The 20,979-nt window shown below is 41.1% G+C and overlaps 1 protein-coding gene across 6 annotated transcripts in view; it reads left to right on the top strand.

The window, feature by feature from the left end:
• The window catches only part of ptpra (protein tyrosine phosphatase receptor type A), a 175,486-nt gene that overhangs the window by 136,048 nt on the left and 18,459 nt on the right, over positions 1-20,979 (top strand). For 4 of the 6 annotated variants that reach the window (XM_033035292.1, XM_033035277.1, XM_033035301.1 and 1 more), the window contains 7 exons: positions 409-445; positions 1,971-2,068; positions 3,174-3,293; positions 8,911-9,077; positions 13,855-13,990; positions 17,707-17,856; positions 20,755-20,848. In XM_033035292.1, coding sequence (XP_032891183.1) covers positions 409-445; positions 1,971-2,068; positions 3,174-3,293; positions 8,911-9,077; positions 13,855-13,990; positions 17,707-17,856; positions 20,755-20,848 — 802 coding nt within the window. The remainder of the gene's footprint in view (positions 1-408; positions 446-1,970; positions 2,069-3,173; positions 3,294-8,910; positions 9,078-13,854; positions 13,991-17,706; positions 17,857-20,754; positions 20,849-20,979) is intronic. The other 2 variants (XM_033035285.1, XM_033035308.1) reach the window with 1 other exon arrangement.

Below are 20,979 nucleotides of genomic sequence, written 5' to 3'. Positions count from 1 at the left end.
AGAGAATTCCACAGATTCACAACTCTCTGGGTGAAAACATTTTTTCTCATCTCAGTCCTAAAAATCCTGTTGCTGCCTGACTTGCTGAGTTCTTCCAGCACTTTGTTTGTTGCTCCAGGTTACAGCATCTACTGTCTGTTATGTCATGTTGATTGTTGCTACATTCACAATTGCTAGTCACAGAAACAGAAAAGTAGCAAGACAAGGACAGCATTGAGTTGATTAACGTGGGGTGACAAGTAAATTAGGTGCCAGGTCGTGATCATCTCCACCTTTTGTGCCCCTTGGCCAGAATGTGTACTATATATAAAATATGTTATAGTATTTCTCCAATGCTGCTCCAACAGAAAAAAATGAACAAAATAAGAATATCCAGTTATACTAACGCCTATATTTTCTCTTTAAAAGGGGTATCAAGAAAAGAACAAGTTTATAGCAGCACAAGGTAAATAGATATTAAAATGTAAATATCATTTTCTGTGCATAGCTTGTAAATAATATCTTGCAGCGAGTTGTATAATTAATTGAAGTCAATGAATAGCAATTCGACAACTGATACATCCTGACAAGTGTGAGGTGGTATATTGTGGAGAGCCACAAGTGTAGGGTATGGACAGTACAAGGTAGGGCCCTATGGAGTGACGATGAATACAGGGACCTGGGTACAAGTCAAAAGATTCCTCAAAATGGCAGGTCTGGTGTTTAAGGTGGTGAAGTCGGCACATGGAATACTAGTTTTTTTTAACATGCCGTAAACTATAAGATCTGGGATTTAGTGTTGGAACGTTATATAGCATTGCTTGGGCTGCAGCCTGCAGTATTATTATGGTGTTCTGATTGCCAACATTGCAGTTATAGGAGAGATTGAGTAGGCTGGGTTTTATTTCCATGACATGTAATGTAACAGATGAGCATGTAATATTATTAGAGGGATAGATAGGGACAATAGTTTTTTTCCTTGATTTGGGTGCCACAGAGGAGGGCATAGATTTAGAAGAGATCTGAAGGGAATTTTTGCACACAGGATGATTGAATTGGAGAAGCGCTCAAGGCAGGTTCTCTAGTGACATTTAAGAAATAAGAAGACAGCAACTTGAAACTTCAAGGCATAGGTGACCTGACTAAATTGGGTAAATGGGATCAGTATAGATAAGTACAATGGTCGGCATGGACATGGTGGATGGAATGGCCTGTTTTGTTCCCTTCATTGAATGGGAAGAAACTACTGTCAGTAATTTTAAGTATAATAGCAGATGCATAGTTTATAATTTATATATGGGTTTGGAGAGAAATTAAAAATATAAGAAACTGCAGATGCTGGAGTCTGGGCAAAAAACAAGTTGCTGGAGAAACTCAGTTGGTTAGGCAGCATTTGTGGAGGGAAATAAAGACAGTTGAGTTTTTGGGTCGAAACCTTTTGGACTGATCCAGATGATCATAGTCATAGAACTATGCCGCATGGAAACTGGCCCAACTTGTTCATGCTGACCAAGATGACAGTTTGGGCGTCTCATTTCCCAATATTTGCCCTATATCCCTCTAAACTTTCCTATCCACATAGCTGTCTCAATGTTTTTAAAAGTCGTACTTTTATCCTCTTCTGTCGAGGGGTCTCTACCATAAACATCAACTGCCCATTTCCCTCCACATTTGCTGCCTGACCTTCTGACCTCCAGCAGTTTGTTTTTCAGCTAGAAGTTAAATGTCCAAGACAAAGAGAAGTGATTTAGGAAAAAGTTTGAAAGGCAAATTTAAACTTGTGTTTTGTTACAAAATTAATTTGCATTTGAAGGTTTGGGTTTGACTGGTTTATGTTTCAAGATAAGATTTTGTGTAACAAGTTTGAAAAGTTTTTTTTATATGATATAATTTTATTTTCTCTCTCTTGTTCAGAAGAATGAATTCAAACACACTTGTGTCTTTTGCCTACATCAAACAAATAATTCAGTTTTTCTGCTGATATATTTCAGGGCCTAAAGAAGAAACTGTGAATGACTTCTGGAGGATGATATGGGAGCAAAACACGGCAACAATTGTCATGGTCACAAACTTAAAAGAGAGGAAAGAGGTGACCTATCTTTGCTTATTACCTTGTCTTACTGTGGCCAAATGTAGTGGACCAGATAAATGTGTACTTTTTCCCCATGTTTATGATATTTGAAGGAAGAACTAAAAGACAAAGTAATTATAAACTGTTTCTTTTTGATAATTTTTGTCTCCAAAAAACATAAAACTCTTGCATTAGCTCATTGTGAAGATACATGGATTAACACATCCAATTGGTTTAAAAGACTAACTTTGACAGCAGAATTTAAATCACAGCAAGTATAAAGTGAGTCAAGTGAAAAGTTGATCAGAAATTGAACATTTATCTACTAGGAGTGTAGATGCTGGTTTACACCAAGTAAACCAACATTCATATACTATTCTTTAATGTATAATTTAAAAAAATAGAATAGAGGAATACAATTTAGTCATCATTTACGAAAAGTGTCAGGAAGATTGTGGCAAAACCACATCTGAAAAGATATTTGATCAGGATAGTTATTTTGATCATCCTGTACACATAAACAATTGTTTTGAACTTCTGATTAAAATTGTGCACAAAGACAGAATAGTAAAGTAAAATTCCAATTTAAAAAAATTGATTTCACTCTCATCATTTAATAATAGTTATGTTGTGAACTCTACTGTCAATGTTAGTCTTTAAGGCTAAATGGAAGTGCTCATTCTTTCAGCTCCACATTGAGATTCATTATTCTGCTTCAAATGACTTGAGGTTTTTGTCTGCATTCACTTTGTTGCAGTGGCTACTCAATACTATTTCTGAAGGAGTTCTGTTATGTTTTTGATTTAGAAGTATGTGTTTGTATTATTTTAATGATGCAAAGTTCTGAAAACTCACAAATACCAGTGAATTATCCGGGTCTTCAAGGTGCTGAGTAGCATAGGTAATAGTCTAGCTTGCGTTTGAATTCTGTCTGTATTTTGGTTGTCCGATTATGGTTATTGTGTGACAGTTTGCGCATTTAATTGGGTTCTACTGACCCTGTCCTATATCACAAATATCTCTCCCACAAACAGCTCTTTCAGCAATGGTTCAAATGATACTGCAACTTTTGTTCTGAGAATGAGTTGTCTGAGTACTGTAAATGCACTAATTTGTGTTGCAGTGCAAATGTGCCCAGTACTGGCCAGACCAAGGTTGTTGGACTTATGGGAACATTCGAGTTTCTGTGGAAGACATGATGGTGTTGGTGGATTACACCATTCGCAAGTTCTGTATTCAGCAAGTAAGACAACCTTGTTTTTACAGTTTGTTTCGTTGTGCTGTGCCAATATTTGAAAATAAACTTAAATTATTTTTAATGTTTCGTTTGACATTGTTAAATGTGTTTCAAGTTACCATATTCTAGTCAAGACTTGAGTTAGACCAAAGTGGCGTGAAAGAATTATTGGAATTGCTTGCCAAAGGACTTGCAAATCAATTCTGTCAGCCCTGAGCCATAATAGTTAATGGAGTAAGAAACACCAGGCAACATGATTTAAGAGCAGGTGCAAGCCACTCAGGCCTGTTTCGTCGTTTACAAGATCATGACTGAGAAGATTTGCTACCTCAGTTTCACATTCCTGCCTACTCAATCACAATTACAGGCAAAAAAGCCAACGTCACATTGAGATAGGTTGAAAGGTGGGGTCTATACCCTAGCTTATTGAAGAACTGTTCAGTAATCTGAGAACAGTGACGAAGAAGTTGTTCCTGAATCTGGTGGTACCTACTTTCCAGATCTTGTATCTTTTGCCTGATGGGAGAAGTGGGAATGACGGGGGTGATAAAGGTCCATGATTATGTTGGCTGCGTTCCCGATGCAGCGTGAAGTGTAGATGAGGACAATGGTGGCTGGGCTGATCACTTTGATGGATTGGGCTACATTCATAACCCCTGGCTCTAAGTGGCTCTAGAAATTGTGAATGCATTGGTGATCATTTTCCAATGTTCTATAGATTCAGGATCTGTGGATTGAAGGGTAGCTAATGCTATCCCACTTTTTAAGAAGAGCGGTAGAGAGAAAACAGGGAATTATAGACCAGTTAGCCTGACATCGGTGGTGAGGAAGGTGCTGGAGTAAATCATAAAAGATGAAATAGCGGCACATTTGGATAGCAGTAACAGGATCGGTCAGAGTCAGCATGTATTTACGAAGGGGAAATCATGCTTGACTAATCTTTTGGAAATTTTGAAGATGTAACTAGGAAAATGGACAAGGGGGAGCCAGTGGATGTAGTGTACCTGGACTTTCAGAAAGCATTTGATAAGTTCCCACATAGGAGATTAGTGGTATTGGGAGTAGAGTGCTGACATGGTTAGAAAATTGGTTGGCAGACAGGAAACAAAGAGTAGGGATTAACGGGTCTCTTTCAGAATGGCAGGCAGTGACTAGTGGGGTACCGCAAGGTTAGGTGCTGGGACTGCAGCTATTTACAATATATATTAATGATTTAGATGAAGGGATTACAAGTAATATTAGCAAACTTACAGATGACACAAAGCTGGGTGGCAGTGTGAACTGTGAGGAGGATACTATGAGAATGCAGGGTGACTTGGACATGTTGGGTGAGTGGGCAGGTGCATGGCAGATACAGTTTAATGTGGATAAATGTGAGGTTATCCACTTTGGTAGCAAAAACAGGAAGGCAGATTATTATTTATATGGTGTCAAGTTGGGAAAAGGGTAAGTACAACAGGATCTGGGGGTCCTTGTTCATCAGTCAATGAAAGTAAGCGTGCAGGTACAGCAGGCAGTGAAGAAAGCGAATGGTAAGTTGGTCTTCTTAACAAGAGGAGTAGAGTATAGGAGCAAAGAGGTCCTTCTGCAGCTGTACAGGGCCCTAGTGAAACCATACCTGGAATATTGTTTTGGTCTCCGAGTTTGAGGAGTCTTAAAATAAGTTGTGATGCACCCCGATGGTATGTTTTCCGGGGTGCATCTGTAAACATTAGTAAGAGTTGTTGAAAAATGTGCTGTACTTCCACAGTCTCCAAAAGAAGTAGGGGCATGGTGTGCATTTTTCACCGCAGCTTCAATATGCTTGGTCCAGGACAAGTTGTCGGTGATATTTACGCCTAGGAACTTGAAGCTCTCGACCATTTCCACTTTGGCACTATTGATGCTGACTGGGGCATGTATTGTGTCGTGCTTTCTGAAGACGATAATTAGCTCTGTCATCTTGCTGACATTGATGGAGAGGTTGTTGTCATGACACTGTTACAAAGCCCCCTATCTTGTTCCTGTAGTCCATGTTGTCATTGATCGCGATCCGGCCAATTACAGTAGTATTATCTTTAAACGTGTAAATTAATTTAGAGCAGAATTTTGGCCACACTTGTGAGTGTAAAGGGAATATATAAAGGGCTGAGACAGTGCAGGGCACCAGTGTCACACAATATTGTGAAAGAAGATTGTTGCTTACCCTCACTAATTGTGGTCAATGGATTAGAAAGTGAAGGATCCAATGAAATAGGGGATTGTTGACTCGTAGGTCCAGGAGTTTGGAGATGTGTTTAGTTGGCATTATGATGTTGAAGGCGGGACAATAATCAATAATTAGGCATCTGATATAAGTGTTCTTGTTATTCCAATGTTCCAGAGATGAGTATAGGGCCAGGGCGATGGCGGCTACAATGGGCCAGTTGCAGTGGTAGGCAAGCTACAGTGGATCAAGACTGTCTGGGAGGCTGGAGTTCATGTGCGCCATGGCCAGCCTCTCCAAGCATTTCATGACGGTGGATGTCAGAGCTATTGGACGGTAGTCATTAATGCATGCTACCTTGCTTTTCTTTGGCAGTGGGATGATAATGCAGGTGAGTACCTCAGAATTGTGTAGGGAGAGGTTAAAGATTTCTGTGAATACTCCTGACAGCTGGTCCATACTGGCCCCGAGAACACGGCTGGGAATTCCATCCAGGCTAGTAGCTTTCGAGAAGGCCAATCTCATAACTGCTACAGTAACTGGGTGCAAGTGTACCCAAGGCTTTCAGTGTGGATAATGTAATTCCACTAATTTACTGTTCAAAGTGAGCATAGAATGCATTGTTGGGAAGGAGCATTGTCAGGAAGGGGCATTGATGGGAAGGACCTCTGGTGGGACAGGAGATGTGCTGATGGTATTTTCGTAACATACTCTTGGGGTTGACCTGATTCAAGACCCCGGCTTTGTGAGCAAAGCTTATTGTTACAAGATTATAGGTAGCATTTTGCAGTCCATTATGTGCAAGCATCACCTCTTAAACACTACATCTGAACTCTCTCTCACAGTGACCGCTCCAAATGGTAGTTATTTTATTCCAGATGAACTGAGATAATCAAATCTCTCAAGGGTTTATGTACTTTGAGCAAGGGTTTGAATTGTGTATGCCATTGTGGTGAAGGCAATTTTGTTAGATTTCAATAGACAATAGGTGCAGTTGTAGGCCATTCGGCCCTTCGAGCCAGCACCGCCATTCAATGTGATCATGGCTGATCATCCACAATCCGTACCCCGTTCCTGCCTTCTCCCCATATCCCCTGACCGCTATCTTTAAGAGCTATATCTAGCTCTCTCTTGAAAGTATCCAGAGAACCGGCCTCCACTGAGGCAGAGAATTCCACAGACTCACAACTCTCTGTGTGAAAAAATGTTTCCTCATCTCCATTCTAAATGGCTTACCCCTTATTCTTAAACTGTGGCCCCTGGTTCTGGACTCCCCCAACATCGGGAACATGTTCCCTGCCTCTAGCCTGTCCAAACCCTTAATAATCTTATATGTTTCAATAAGATCCCCTCTCATCATTCTAAAGTATACAAGCCCAGCCGCTCCATTCTCTCAGCATATGACAATCCCGCCATCCCGGGAATTAACCCTGTGAACCTACGCTGCATTCCCTCAATAGCAAGAATGTCCTTCCTCAAATTTGGAAACCAAAACTGCACACAATACTCCAGGTGTGGTCTCACTAGGGCCTTGTATAACTGCAGAAGGACCTCTTTACTCCTATACTCAACTCCTCTTGTTATGAAGGCCAACATACCATTCACTTTCTGCATATTTGCTAATGTTACTTGGAATCCCTTCATCTAGACCGATCCTGTTACTGCTATCCAAATGTGCCGCTATTTCATCCTTTATGATTGACTCCAGCATCTTCCCCACCACCAATGTCAGGCTAACTGGTCTATAATCCCCTGTTTTCTCTCTCCCTCCTTTCTTAAAAAGTGGAGTTACATTAGCTACCCTCCAATCTGATCCTAAATCTATAGAACATTGGAAAATAATCTCCAATACGTCCACAATTTCTAGAGCCACTTAAGTAAGTACCCTGGGATGCAGACCATCAGGCCCTGGGGATGTATCAGCCTTCAGTCCCATCAGTCTACCCAACACCATTTCCTGCCTAATGTGGATTTCCTTCAGTTTCTCTGTCACCCCAGATTCTCTGGCTACTAGTACATCAGGAAGATTGTTTGTGTCCTCCTTATTGAAGACGGATCCAAAGTACCTGTTCAACTCGTCTGCCATTTCCTTGTGCCCCATAATAAATTCACCCTTTTCAGTATTCAAGGGTCCAACTTTGGTCTTAACTCTATTTTTCCTCTTCACATACCTAAAGAAGTATTTACTATCCTCCTTTATATTAGTTACTAGCTTACCTTCGTACCTCATCTTTTCTCCCTGTATTGCCTTTTTAGTTATCTTCTGTTGCTCTTTAAACGTTACCCAATCGTCTGGCTTTCCGCTCATCTTTACTATGTTGTACTTATTCTCTTTTATTTTTACAGTGTCTCTGATTTCTCTTGTCAGCCACGGTCGCCCCTTACTCCCCTTGGAATCTTTCTTCCTCTTTGGAATGAACTGTTCCTGCACCTTCTGTATTATTCCCAGAAATACCTGTCATTGGTGTTCCGCTGTCATCCATGCTAGGGTATCTTTCCAGTCAACTTTGGCCAGCTCCTCCCTCATGGCTCCATAGCCCCTTTGTTCAACTGTAATGCTGACACCTCCAATTTACCCTTCTCCCTCTCATATTGTAGATTAAAACTCATCATATTATGGCCACTACCTCCTAATGGCTCCTTAACCTTAAGTTCCCTTTTCAAATCCGGTTCATTACACAACATTAAATCCAGAATTACCTTCTCCCTGGTAGGCTCCAATACAAGCAGCTCGAAGAATCCATCACGGAGGCACTCCACAAACTCCCTTTCTTGGGGTCCAGTACCAACCTGATTCACACAGTCTACCTGCAAGTTGAAATCCCCCATAACAACTGTAGTATTACCACATACGACATGTCAATTTTAACTTGATTCAATTTGCACCTTATATCCAGGCTACTGTTTGGGGGCCTGTAGATAAGTCCCATTAGGATCTTTTTACCCTTACAATTCCTCAGTTCTATCCATACTGAATCTCCTGATTCTATGTCACCCCTCTCAAGGAATGAATTTAATTCCTCACCAACAGAGCTACCCCACCCCCTCTGCCCACCTGCCTGTCTTTTTGATAGGATGTATACCCTTGAATATTCAGTTCCCAGCCCTGGTCCTCTTGCAGCCATGTCTCTGTAATTCCCACAACATGAATGACTTGTAGACACAAGGACTGTTGATGCTGTAAACTTGAGCAAAAAATAAAGTGCTGGAGGAACTCAGCAGGCCAGACAGCTTCTGTGAAGGGAAAGGATAGGTGATGTTTTGGGTGAGGACCCTTCTTCAGGTAGTTGTTCAGAGTCTGAAGAATGGTCCCAACCTGAAATGTCACCTGTCCATCCACTCCACAGATGCTGCTTGAACTGCCGAGTTCCTCCAACACATTATTTATAGGCTGAATTACTTATTTTAATAATTTATTTCTTCCTTTTATCTCTATAGGTAGGAGATTTAATGAATAAGAAACCCCAGAGGCTGGTTACTCAGTTCCATTTTACAAGTTGGCCTGATTTTGGAGTTCCATTTACTCCAATTGGCATGTTGAAATTTCTAAAGAAAGTCAAAACCTGCAATCCATCCTTTGCAGGTGCAATTGTTGTGCATTGCAGGTGAGCATATCTTAAATATATGATATGGTGGAAACTGATCACAAATGCATTTTATCTTTTTCTATTTTAATATTCCACCATAGAATGAAGATCGGGATCATTTACTCTTGCTAGAGCTCTGCATGAAATAGTATTGAAACACAAGTTAAATGGAATAGTTAAATGTACACATATTTATTGAAGGTTATGATCTAACTTTGCATGTCAAAATTGCAATTGGGCATCTCTGGAATATAACTATTCCATGCATAAGATAAGATAAGAAAACTGAGAATATTAATTACAGTAGTATGCACATGGCATGATTAGTAAGTTTGTAGGTGCCTCAAAAGTGAGTGGTATTGTAGATAGTGAAGATGGTTGACAGAAAGTGCAGCAGAACCTTGATTGGTTGGGCAGGTCGGCTGAGGAATACTCCAGAGGACATATTTGATGGAATTTAATACAGGGAAATGTGAATTGAGCCTTTTGGGAAGTCCCAATGAGGGCAGGACCTACACAATGAATGGTAGGGCTATGGGGAATGTTGTGGAGCAGAAGGATATTGGAGTCTAGGTACATAGTTCCTTTAAAGTTGGGGGGGGGGTCATGTTGCAGTTACTGTATATAAGACATTGGTGAGGCCACATTTTGAGTATTGCGTTCAGTTCTGGGCACCATGTTATAGGAAAGATGTCGAGCTGTAAAGGATGCAGAGAAGATTTACAAGGACGTTTCCAGGACTCCAGGGCTTGAGCTATAGTGAGCAGTTGAGCAGGCTAGGACCACTCAACCGCTCACTAGAGCAGCAGGAGGATGAGGTGTGATTTTATAGAAGTGTACAAAATCATGAGAGGAATAGATCGGGTAAATGCACAAAGTCTCTTGCCCAGAGTAGGGAAATCGAGAACCAGAGGACTAATGTGAGGTAGGAAAGATTTAATAGGAATCTGAGGGTTGTAGGGGACACGGAGCTGTCCGTTAAAGAACGAGGCAGGACACGAAGTTTGTCCAAATATGCGATTATTTATTGTTGCAACTAGACTCCTAACTCCACACACTGTGCGCACACAATTAACACCTTAAATACTCCCCAGGGGCACCCGTGCCCACTACATAACCCCAGACTCGTCACCTGGACACGTAACCCCCCCCCCCCCCTCCCCCAGAGCTGAAGGTTATGTATAGTGTGTGGCCCACCACCAGGGGCCACCACAGGGGTAATTTTATTTACACACGGTGGTGGGTATTTGGAACGAGCTGCCAGAGGAGGTAGATTAAATGGCTACTACGGCTATCTTGTTCATCTCTGTCAACCATTCCCCCTTTTATACCAATTACTCAAGTAAATCTTGTCAAAAGTTATCATAAATTTGAGAATATAATCCATTGAATGTGGAAGCTGATTATGTCAAAGTGAGTACTGAGGAAACTTTACTCTGGTAGCAGAGGGGATAAAAAAAGTATAAACAATGCAAGGGGCACTTATATAACCATATAACCATATAACAATTACAGCACGGAAACAGGCCATCTCGACCCTTCTAGTCCGTGCCGAACACGTATTCTCCCCTAGTCCCATATACCTGCGCTCGGACCATAACCCTCCATTCCTTTCCCATTCATATAACTATCCAATTTATTTTTAAATGATAAAAACGAACCTGCCTCCACCACCTTCACTGGAAGCTCATTCCACACAGCCACCACTCTCTGAGTAAAGAAGTTCCCCCTCATGTTACCCCTAAACATCTGTCCCTTAATTCTCAAGTCATGTCCCCTTGTTTGAATCTTCCCTACTCTCAGTAAGAAAAGCTTATCCACGTCAACTCTGTCTATCCCTCTCATCATTTTAAAGACCTCTATCAAGTCCCCCCTTAACCTTCTGTGCTCCAAAGAATAAAGCCCTAACTTGCTCAACCTTTCTCTGTAACTTAGTTGCTGAAACCCAGGCAACATTCTAGTAAATCTCTGTACTCTCTCTATTTTGTTGACATCCTTCCTATAATTAGGCGACCAAAATTGTACACCATACTCCAGAATTGGCCTCACCAATGCCTTGTACAATTTTAACATTACATCCCAACTTCTATACTCAATGCTCTGATTTATAAAGGCCAGCACACCAAAAGCTTTCTTTACCCACCCTATCTACATGAGATTCCACTTTCAGGGAACTGTGCACAGTTATTCCCAGATCCCTCTCTTCACCTGCATTCTTCAATTCCCTACCATTTACCATGTACGTCCTATTTTGATTTGTCCTGCCAAGATGTAGCACCTCACACTTATCAGCATTAAACTCCATCTGCCATCTTTCAGCCCACTCTTCCAACTGGCATAAATCTCTCTGTAGACTTTGAAAATCTACTTCATTATCCACAATCCCACCTATCTTAGTATCATCTGCATACTTACTAATCCAATTTACCACACCATCATCCAGATCATTGATGTACATGACAAACAACAGTGGACCCAACACAGATCCCTGTGGCACCCCACTAGTCACTGGCCTCCAACCTGACAAACAACCATCCACCATTACTCTCTGGCATCTCCCATTCAGCCACTGTTGAATCCATCTTGCTACTCCACCATTAATACCCAACAATTGAACCTTCTTAACCAACCTTCCGTGAGGAACCTTGTCAAAGGCCTTACTGAAGTCCATATATACAACATCCACTGCTTTACCCTCATCAATTTCCCGAGTAACCTCTTCAAAAAATTCAAGAAGATTAGTCAAACATGACCTTCCAGGCACAAATCCATGTTAACTGTTCCTAATCAGACCCTGTTTATCCAGATGCTTATATATATTATCTCTAAGTATCCTTTCCATTAATTTGCCCACCACTGACGTCAAACTAACAGATCTATAATTGCTAGGTTTACTCTTAGACCCCTTTTTAAACAATGGAACAACATACGCAGTACGCCAATCCTCCAGCACTATTCCCGTTTCGAATGACATTTGAAATATTTCTGTCATAGCCCCTGCTATTTCTACACTAACTTCCCTCAATGTCCTAGGGAATATCCTGTCCGGACCTGGAGACTTATCTACTTTTATATTTCTCAAAAGTGTCAGTACTTCCTCTTCTTTGAATCTCATAGTTTCCATAGCTTACACTACTTGTTTCCCTTACCTCACATAATTCAATATCCTTCTCCTTGGTGAATACCGAAGAAAATAAATTGTTCAATATCTCCCCCATCTCTTTTGGCTGCAGATAGCTGTCCACTCTGACTCTCTAATGGACCAATTTTATCCCTCGTTATCATTTTGCTATTAATATAGCTGTAGAAACCCTTTGGATTTACTTTCACCTTACTTGCCAAAGCAACCTCATATCTTCTTTTAGCTTTTCTAATTTATTTCTTAAGATTCTTTTTACATTCTTTATACTCCTCAAGCACCTCATTTACTCCATGCTGCCTATAATTATTGTAGATTTCTCTCTTTTTCCAAACCAAGTGTCCAATTTCCCTTGAAAACCATGGCTCTTTCCAATTTTTACTATTTCCTTTCAACCACCTGACCCGTCTCATTTCCTAACAGGAGGTCCAGCACCGCCCCTTCTCTGGTAGGTACTTCTATGTATTGCTGCAAAAAACTATCCTGCACACATTTTACAAACTCCAACCCATCCAGCCCATTTACAGAATGTGTTTCCCAGTCTATGTGTGGAAAATTGAAATCTCCCACAATCACTACTACTTACTACTAATATCTGCAATCTCCTTACATATTTGCTCTTCCAATTCTCGCTCCCCATTTGGCAGTCTATAATACACCCCAATAAGTGTTGCTACCCCTTTCCCATTTCTCAGTTCCACCCAAATAGCCTCACTAGACGAGCCCTCTAATCTATCCTGCCAAAGCACTGCTGTAATATCTTCCCTGATAAGCAATGCAACACCTCCACCTCTTGCCCCTCCAATTCTATCACACTTGAGACCCTCTGTCTACTATGGTGGGGGAGAATCCACATTTGAAGGAAAAGGCCAAGCACTAGTTTAAAAAGCACTAGTTTGATAAGTCTCACTATCGCAGTTGTCAGAAAAGTTGAAAAAAATCTTCAGTGTTCAGGTTACAGCGCCTGCCTGGCTACGCCTGAAGATATTATGTACTTGTGTTTCTTCACATTGGTTTCTGTCACAGCCATAGCATCTAAACAGCTGTAATTAATATCAGAAATACTTAAGAGAATCATAGTAGATGATCTGAGTTTTACGTGGGGCAAGGATACATTCTGAAACTGGTTCCTGTAAAAAGCATGCATTGATTTTATCTCCAGAGAAAACAAACCAGGTTTGTCCAACCTCTCCTCACAGCTAATACTCTCTAATCTTGGCAGCATTCTGGTAAAGCTCTTCTGCACCCTCTCCAAAACTTCCACATCCTTCGTGTGATTAGGTGACCAGAACTGCACACAACTGCACTCCAAATGCAGTCTCACCAATGTTTTACAAACTCGCAAAATAAAATCAATGCATGCTTTTTACAGGTACCAGTTTCAGTACTTAATAAACTGACATAGAAGGTGCCACAAAGCTATTGCATAGGTGCAAAAGAAAATGAGGTACAGGAATGGAAAATCTACCATCCTTACCCAGTCTAACCTTTATGTCACTCTTACTGCCTTTGAAGTGCTCTGGCAATCTAAGTAGAAAGATGACTTGGGAGTGGGATATAATTGCTAGTGTCACTTATTTTGAAGCCAATGAAAATTTTATTTTTAATTGCTATTTCACATGATTGTCTATGTTAAAAATGTTTTGCAATTTTCAGTGCTGGTGTTGGTCGTACAGGCACTTTCATTGTTATCGATGCCATGCTGGATATGATGCATGCAGAAAGGAAGGTGGACGTTTTTGGATTTGTGTCACGGATTCGAGCTCAAAGGTGTCAAATGGTTCAGACGGATGTAAGTTTGAAGATTGTATTTTGGTTAATTAGTGTTCCCTCAATAATTTGAATTATGTAGAATGCAATACATAATGAATTCATGGTAAGGAGGCAGGGAAAATGGTGTTTGCTGAAATAGAACATAGCACTGTACAGCACAGGAACATGCCCTTTGGCCCACAATGTTTGTGTTAAGCTGTGCCTCTAGTCTTTGATATTTCCACCTCGAGGGTAAAGATTCTAACCATAATAATAATAATAATGGATGGGATTTATATAGCGCCTTTCTAATACTCAAGGCGCTTTACATCGCATTATTCATTCACTCCTCAGTCACACTTGGTGGTGGTAAGCTACTTCTGTAGCCACAGCTGCCCTGGGGCAGACTGACGGAAGCGTGGCTGCCAATCTGCGCCTACGGCCCCTCCGACCACCACCAATCACTCACACACATTCACACACAGGCAAAGGTGGGTGAAGTGTCTTGCCCAAGGACACAACGACAGTATGCACTCCAAGCGGGATTCGTACCGGCTACCTTCCGGTTGCCAGCCGAACACTTAGCCCATTGTGCCATCTGTCGTCCCGAATGAAGGTGAGGTCTTAATTTTGCACCTCAAGATTAGTGAGCCTATCAAATGCAAAGACTGTCCTACCTGTGCCCAGCTGCGGGCAGTCTGCAGCTACCTGCACAATTCCAACCAGAGTTGGTAGGACTGACTGAGAATGAGGAACAGGGGGGGGGGGGAATAAATAGCACAGCATCACCACAAGATTGAAATCAACAATTCACAGCTCAAACCCAGCCTTGCTGGTTTCTTGCACAGACACGGCAAGCATAAAAGATGGATGTTTCATGTGGGGAAGCAGTTAAAGGGAGAGGCCCCGTGCGGTTTTCGCACTTGCCTGCACTCTCTGAATCACAGCTTGACACTTCTCCCTCTTGGACAGCCTGTTGTTCTCAAAGATGCCCTCATTTCTGGGGTGACCGTGAGACCCATCAGGAAAATGTCCTCTTTCATATAACCATGTCCTCTTTCATTTAGAGATACAGTGTGGAAACACACACTCGTTCTATGTTATCCCACTTTTGCATCCTACACATTGTGGGCAATTTATAGAACTAAATTAACCTATTAACCTGCACATCTTTGGAATGTGGGAGGAAGCCGAGGCACCCGGAGAAAACCCACACGGTCACAGGGAGAACGTACAAACTCTGCACAGACAGCACCCGTGGTCCGGATTGAACCCAGACCTCCTGCACTGTTATGGCAGCAGCTGACCACTGCGACACTGTGCTGCCCAAATGGCTCATCATTTTATATACTGCTATCAGGTTTTCCCCTCAGCCTCTGATGCTCCAGAGAAAACAATCCAGGTTTGTCCAACCTCTCCTCACAGCTAACACTCTCTAATCTTGGCAGCATTCTGGTAAAGTTCTTCTGAGCCCTCTCCAAAACTTCCACATCCTTCCTGTGATTAGGTGACCAGAACTGCACACAACTGCACTCCAAATGCAGTCTCACCAATGTTTTATAAACTCGCAAAAATAACTTCCCCACTCTTATACTCAATGTCCTGAACGTTGAAGGCAAGAATACTAAATGCCGCCTTTACCATTCATTCTAGTGTGGTCAGTTTCAGGGAGGTATGGACTTGCCAAGATCTCTCTGTGTATCAATGCTGTTAAGGGCCTTGCCAATTATTGTATACTTTCCCATTACGCCCGTCCTCCCAATGTGCAGATTGGAACAGATTAAACTCCATCTGCCATTTCATCATTGATATTTGTGACTGATCTTTATCCCACTGAATCCCACTTGATAGCTGTCCACACTGTCTATATCTCCAACAATCTTGGTGTCATCTGCAAAGCTTACTAACCAACCCATCCACATTTATGTCCAAGTCATTTATGTATATCACAGACAATAGCGGTCCCAGCATAAATCCCTGTGGAAAACCATTGGTCACAGATGTTCAGCCAGAATAACACCCACTATCACCCTCTCTTCTGTGATAAAGGGAGTTTATTAAAATGTTAATCCAAATTAACATGTCAGTATAGATACCATGCATCTTAATCTTTTGCAACAACTATCATGAGGGACTTTACCAAACACCTTACTAAAATCCGTCTAGACATGCGTTGGGTGGCATGGTGGCACAGCGATAGAGTTATTGCCTGACAGTGCTCACAGCGCCAGAGACCCGGGTTCGATCCCGACTACAAGTGCTGTATGTACTGAGTTTGTACGTTCTCCCGTGACCGCATGGATTTTCTCGGAGATCTTCAGTTTCCTCCCACACACCAAAGACGTACAGGTTTGTTAATTGGCTTAGCATAAGTGTAAATTGTCCCTTGTTTGTCAGATAGTGTTAATGTGCAAGAATCGCTGGCCGGTGCAGACTCGGTGGGCCGAAGGGCCAGTATCTCAAAACTAAACTAAACTTAGCAGCATCCACTTCCCTCATCATGGGGAAAGAAGTAGGTAGTGAGGAAAATCTAAGACTTACTTAAAAGCCAACTTGGGAACAGGATGAGAAATTGAAAGTTGAATTAAAAAAGGGAAATGTAGTGACTATAGAGTTGCAATTTTAGATGGAATGAACCTGATGGAACCCAGTAGTAACAGATATTGTAAGGACATGGCATCTGAGAGAGATATAAATGAAAGATTCAATAAGGTCAGATAAGAGAAACGATGGAGAGAAATAAAAACAAGAAAATATGTTATGATGCTATTGATATTTTGGCGAGGTCATGTTTGATCATTTTATGGGACACAAGGTGGAAGAACACACTAGGTGAAATGCCGTTCCAGACGAATTGCTAGTGGATTGTTTATGTGCAGAGATCGATTTAGGGCTTTGAAGAATTTTAATTCAAGGTAAAGAAGACGTGGATAATTCAGCAGCAGGTGGTGAAAGTATTTAGGTCAAAGAAACTGCTTTTGGTATTGAATTGGATTTGACAATGAAGTTCAGCTTGGGGATGAGTCAGTATTGATCAATGCATATAGGACATTGGTAACACCGCACCTAGAACATTATGTACAGTTCTGGTTGCTGCGCTGTAGGAAGAATGTTAAAGAGTGTGCAGAAAAAAATCACACGGTTGTTGCCAGGACTGACAGGTTTGAGTTAGGATAGTCTGGTTAGGCTGGGACTTGTTTTCCCTGGAGCAAAGAGTTGACATAATAGAGGTTTATTTAAAAACATAAACGGCAGAGATAAGATGGATGGTCACAATTTTTCCTCAGGGTAGGGGTGTCTAAGGTTGGAGAGGATAGGTTTAAAGTGAAAGGTTAAAGATTTAGAGGCGACTTGAAGAGCCAATTTTTAAAAAGATGTCGATGATGGAACGAGTTGCCAGAGGAGGTGTTAGAAGTAGGTACATTAACAGTGTTTAAAAGACATTTGGATAGATCCATGGATAGGAAATGTTCAGAAGGATATGGGCCAAATACAGCAATGAATTGACTGGATAGCACACAAAATAAAGTTTATCAATGTATCTTGGTACAAGTGACGATAATATATCAATACCAAACAGGTCTAGCCCAGGAAGGACCTTGGTTGGCATGACGAGCTGCCCAAGGGTCTGGTACAGTTCTGTATAAGTTTAGGACTGATTGATAAGAAGTTCAGTGTTGTTGTTCAATACCAATATCAATGATCTGTTTTTGCATATTTGGCAAGTGTTAATAAACTTTGCTTGTTACATTATAGATGCAGTACGTATTTATATATCAAGCACTATTGGAACATTATTTATATGGGGACACAGAACTGGAAGTGACTTCACTCGAAAGCCACTTGCAAAAGCTTTACAACAGAGTATCTGGATCAGGCTGCAATGGTCTGGAGGAAGAATTCAAGGTAAGAAATGGGACCTTGCTTAAAAAAAACAATCTTTTAATACAATTTCATGGCAAAGAAAAAGGTAATTGATCAGTGTGACACCTGTTATCAGATTCTTGACCTGATCTATTATATATACTAGGGATGATTTTTCCTGTCTTCTATTCTATGTCATTATGGTCTTTGCTTTTTTTTCATATACTCTTTCTATGTAGCTGTAACATTATATTCTGCGCTCTATTTAAGGTGGAAAGAGAGAAGAGAAGATTTATGAGACCGGGACTTGAGGGCTTGAGCTATAGAGAGAGGTTGTGCAGGCTGGGCTTTATTTCGGAGCGCAAGAGGATGAGGGGTGATCTTTTCGAGGTGTATAAAATCATAAGGGGAATAAATAGGGTAAATGTACAGAGTATCTTACCTAGAGTGGGGGAAGTAAGAAGCAGGGGACATAAGTTTAAGGTGAGAGGGCAATAGGAACCTGAGGGACAAATTTTTCCACACAAAGGGTGGTGGGTGCATAGACTGGCTGTCAGAGGAGTTTATGTCATAAGAGTAGAATTAGGCCATTTGACCCATCAAACCTACTCCACCATTCAATCATAGCTGATCTATATTTCCCACTCAACCCCATTCTCCTGCCTTCTCCCGTAACCTTTGACATGCTTGATAATCAAGAACCTGTCAATATCCGATTTAAAAATAGTTAAAGAATTGGCCTCCACACCCGTCTGCCAACGAATTACTGTTGAGGCAAGTACTATCACATCATTTAAAAGACGTTTGAGCAAGTACAAGGATAGGAAAGATTTAGAAAGATATGGGCCAAACACAGGCATGTGGGACATTTGTAGGTGGGGCATCTTGGTTGGCGTGGGCAAGTTGGGGCAAAGGGCCTGTTTCCACGCCATCTGATTCTATGACTGACAGTAACCAGGACTTCAATGCTGCGGATGGTGTCTTGATGTTGGTTTACATATCCTTCCAATAAATTTGGTGGATTTTACGGAGAAAGCATTAATGTTCTTTTACCAATGTCTTGAAATGCCTGATGCAGTTATTCCACATCTTCAAAGAACATAAGAAGTAGTGATCGCTGCTTCCCAGCAGATCCTGAGTTTTGTGCCAGTTCTGAGGTCTTGAAGAAAACATCTTTTTATTCAGTCAACCAAATGCTGATGTGTCATATTGAAGGCATATCCTGTCATACCAGAGGCCCAAGAGCCATAAACCACTGCTACATAATCATCATGCCTTCCCCAACCCGTGTTTTGGAAAATGTGACTACCTGGCTGTGCTCCTGCTCCCTGTCTACACCTGAAGTGGGAGGATCTGGTACAGAAAGTCATTAGGTTCTGGACTGAGGACACTGATGAAATCCTCCTTAACTATTCAAGATTTATATGGAGCAGTTGGCAGGACTGCAGTATTCTTTTCACATTGTCAAAGATGAATAAAACTAGAGGACATATATTTAAGATAAGGGGTAAGGGATTTTAGAAGGAATCTGAAGTGGAACAATGGACGAAAAGATAGGGGCGGACTGTTTTCATTAGAATCAAGGAGGCTGAGGAGTGACCTTATCAAGGCATATAAAATCATAAGGAGCATAGATAAGGTAGGTGGTCGCATAAAATAGCACAGTGTGTGAGGGAGAGCTAAATCACTGACTGCAGTTTTTAATCACACATAAACTGAAATCTCAAAATTGCTATTGCTTTTATATTGCAATGATAGTGAATGCTTGTGGTTGTCTAACATTACAACTTGAAAATTCAAGTATGTAATAGAAGAAAATGTTTTCTAACTTATGTACTGAAACTGTTGCTATCAAGTTTAAAAGGCAATTAAATTGTGGTTGGTATGAAAAAAACCCAATGAAGAGCAGCACTAACTTTAACCTGAAAAAGTTTAAACAGTGAATACCTAATATGTACAGCTGCTAGTTTCTGTATCTTAAAGGACGAAAGCTGACTAATACATTTGGAATTGCATGATATAAAACTCATATGCTGAGAGAATGGAGCGGCTGGGTTTGTTCACTCTGGAGTTTAGGATGAGAGGGGATCTCATTGAAACATATAAGACTGTTAAGGGTTTGGCCACACTAGAGGCAGGAAACATGTTCCCGATGTTGGAGTAGTCCAGAACCAGGGGCCACAGTTTAAGAATAAGGAGTAAGCCATTTAGAACGGAGACGAGGAAACACTTTTTCTCAGTTGTGAGTTTGTGGAATTGTCTGCCCCTGAGGGCGGTGGAGGCAGGTTCCCTGGATGCTTTCAACAGAGAGCTAGATAGGGCTCTTAAAAATAGCAGATTCAGGGGATATGGGGAGAAGGGAGGAACGGGGTACTGATTGGGGATGATCAGCCATGATCACATTGAATGGCGCTGCTGGCACGAAGGGTCGAATGGCCTACACCTGCACCTATTGTTTATTGTCTATTGTCTATATTTTGATGCTGGTGAACAACAAGAAATTATTTTTTTTAACAAAAAATATATAAGCAGGAATAGAACATTCAGCCACTTGTGCCTGCTCTAATCACCACATCACTTCCCTGCACAAATTTTGTATTCTTGATTCTCTTAATATCCGAAAAATGCCTTGATTATTTTCTTAAATATGCTCAACAACTGAGCTCCACACTCCTCTTGGCTAAAGCTTTCTGAAGCTTTACTTCCCGAGGGTGCAAATTTCTTTCATCTCAATCCTGGATAGCCATTTCCTTTCTTTGAGACTGGCCTCAAGTTCAAGTTATTTGGCTAAGGCAAACATTCCTGCATTTACCCTATCAAACCATGTAAGAATTAGATCATTTAGTGTACAATGACATTTATTTTGCATGTTTAATGTAAATCTTAAAAACTGTCACGGTTATTTATAGGCACAGACCTGATTTTGGTTATTCTCCCTAGAAGTTGACATCAATCAAAATTCAGAATGATAAGATGAGGACAGGAAATTTGCCAGCCAACATGAAGAAAAACAGAGTTCTTCAGATCATCCCATGTAAGAGGTTTTTCAAAATTATAGTTTCTTTGTGCATCAGATTGAGTTTTTACATGTAAGCCTGAATTGTTAATATGATTTAAATTGCACTGCCTTGGCACAGAAGGTTAAATGGTTCAATCTTGGTTTCA

The sequence above is a fragment of the Amblyraja radiata genome, chromosome 1 (genome assembly GCF_010909765.2).
Source record: "Amblyraja radiata isolate CabotCenter1 chromosome 1, sAmbRad1.1.pri, whole genome shotgun sequence".
NCBI lineage: Eukaryota > Metazoa > Chordata > Chondrichthyes > Rajiformes > Rajidae > Amblyraja > Amblyraja radiata.
This window is presented reverse-complemented; position numbering and strand designations above follow the sequence as displayed.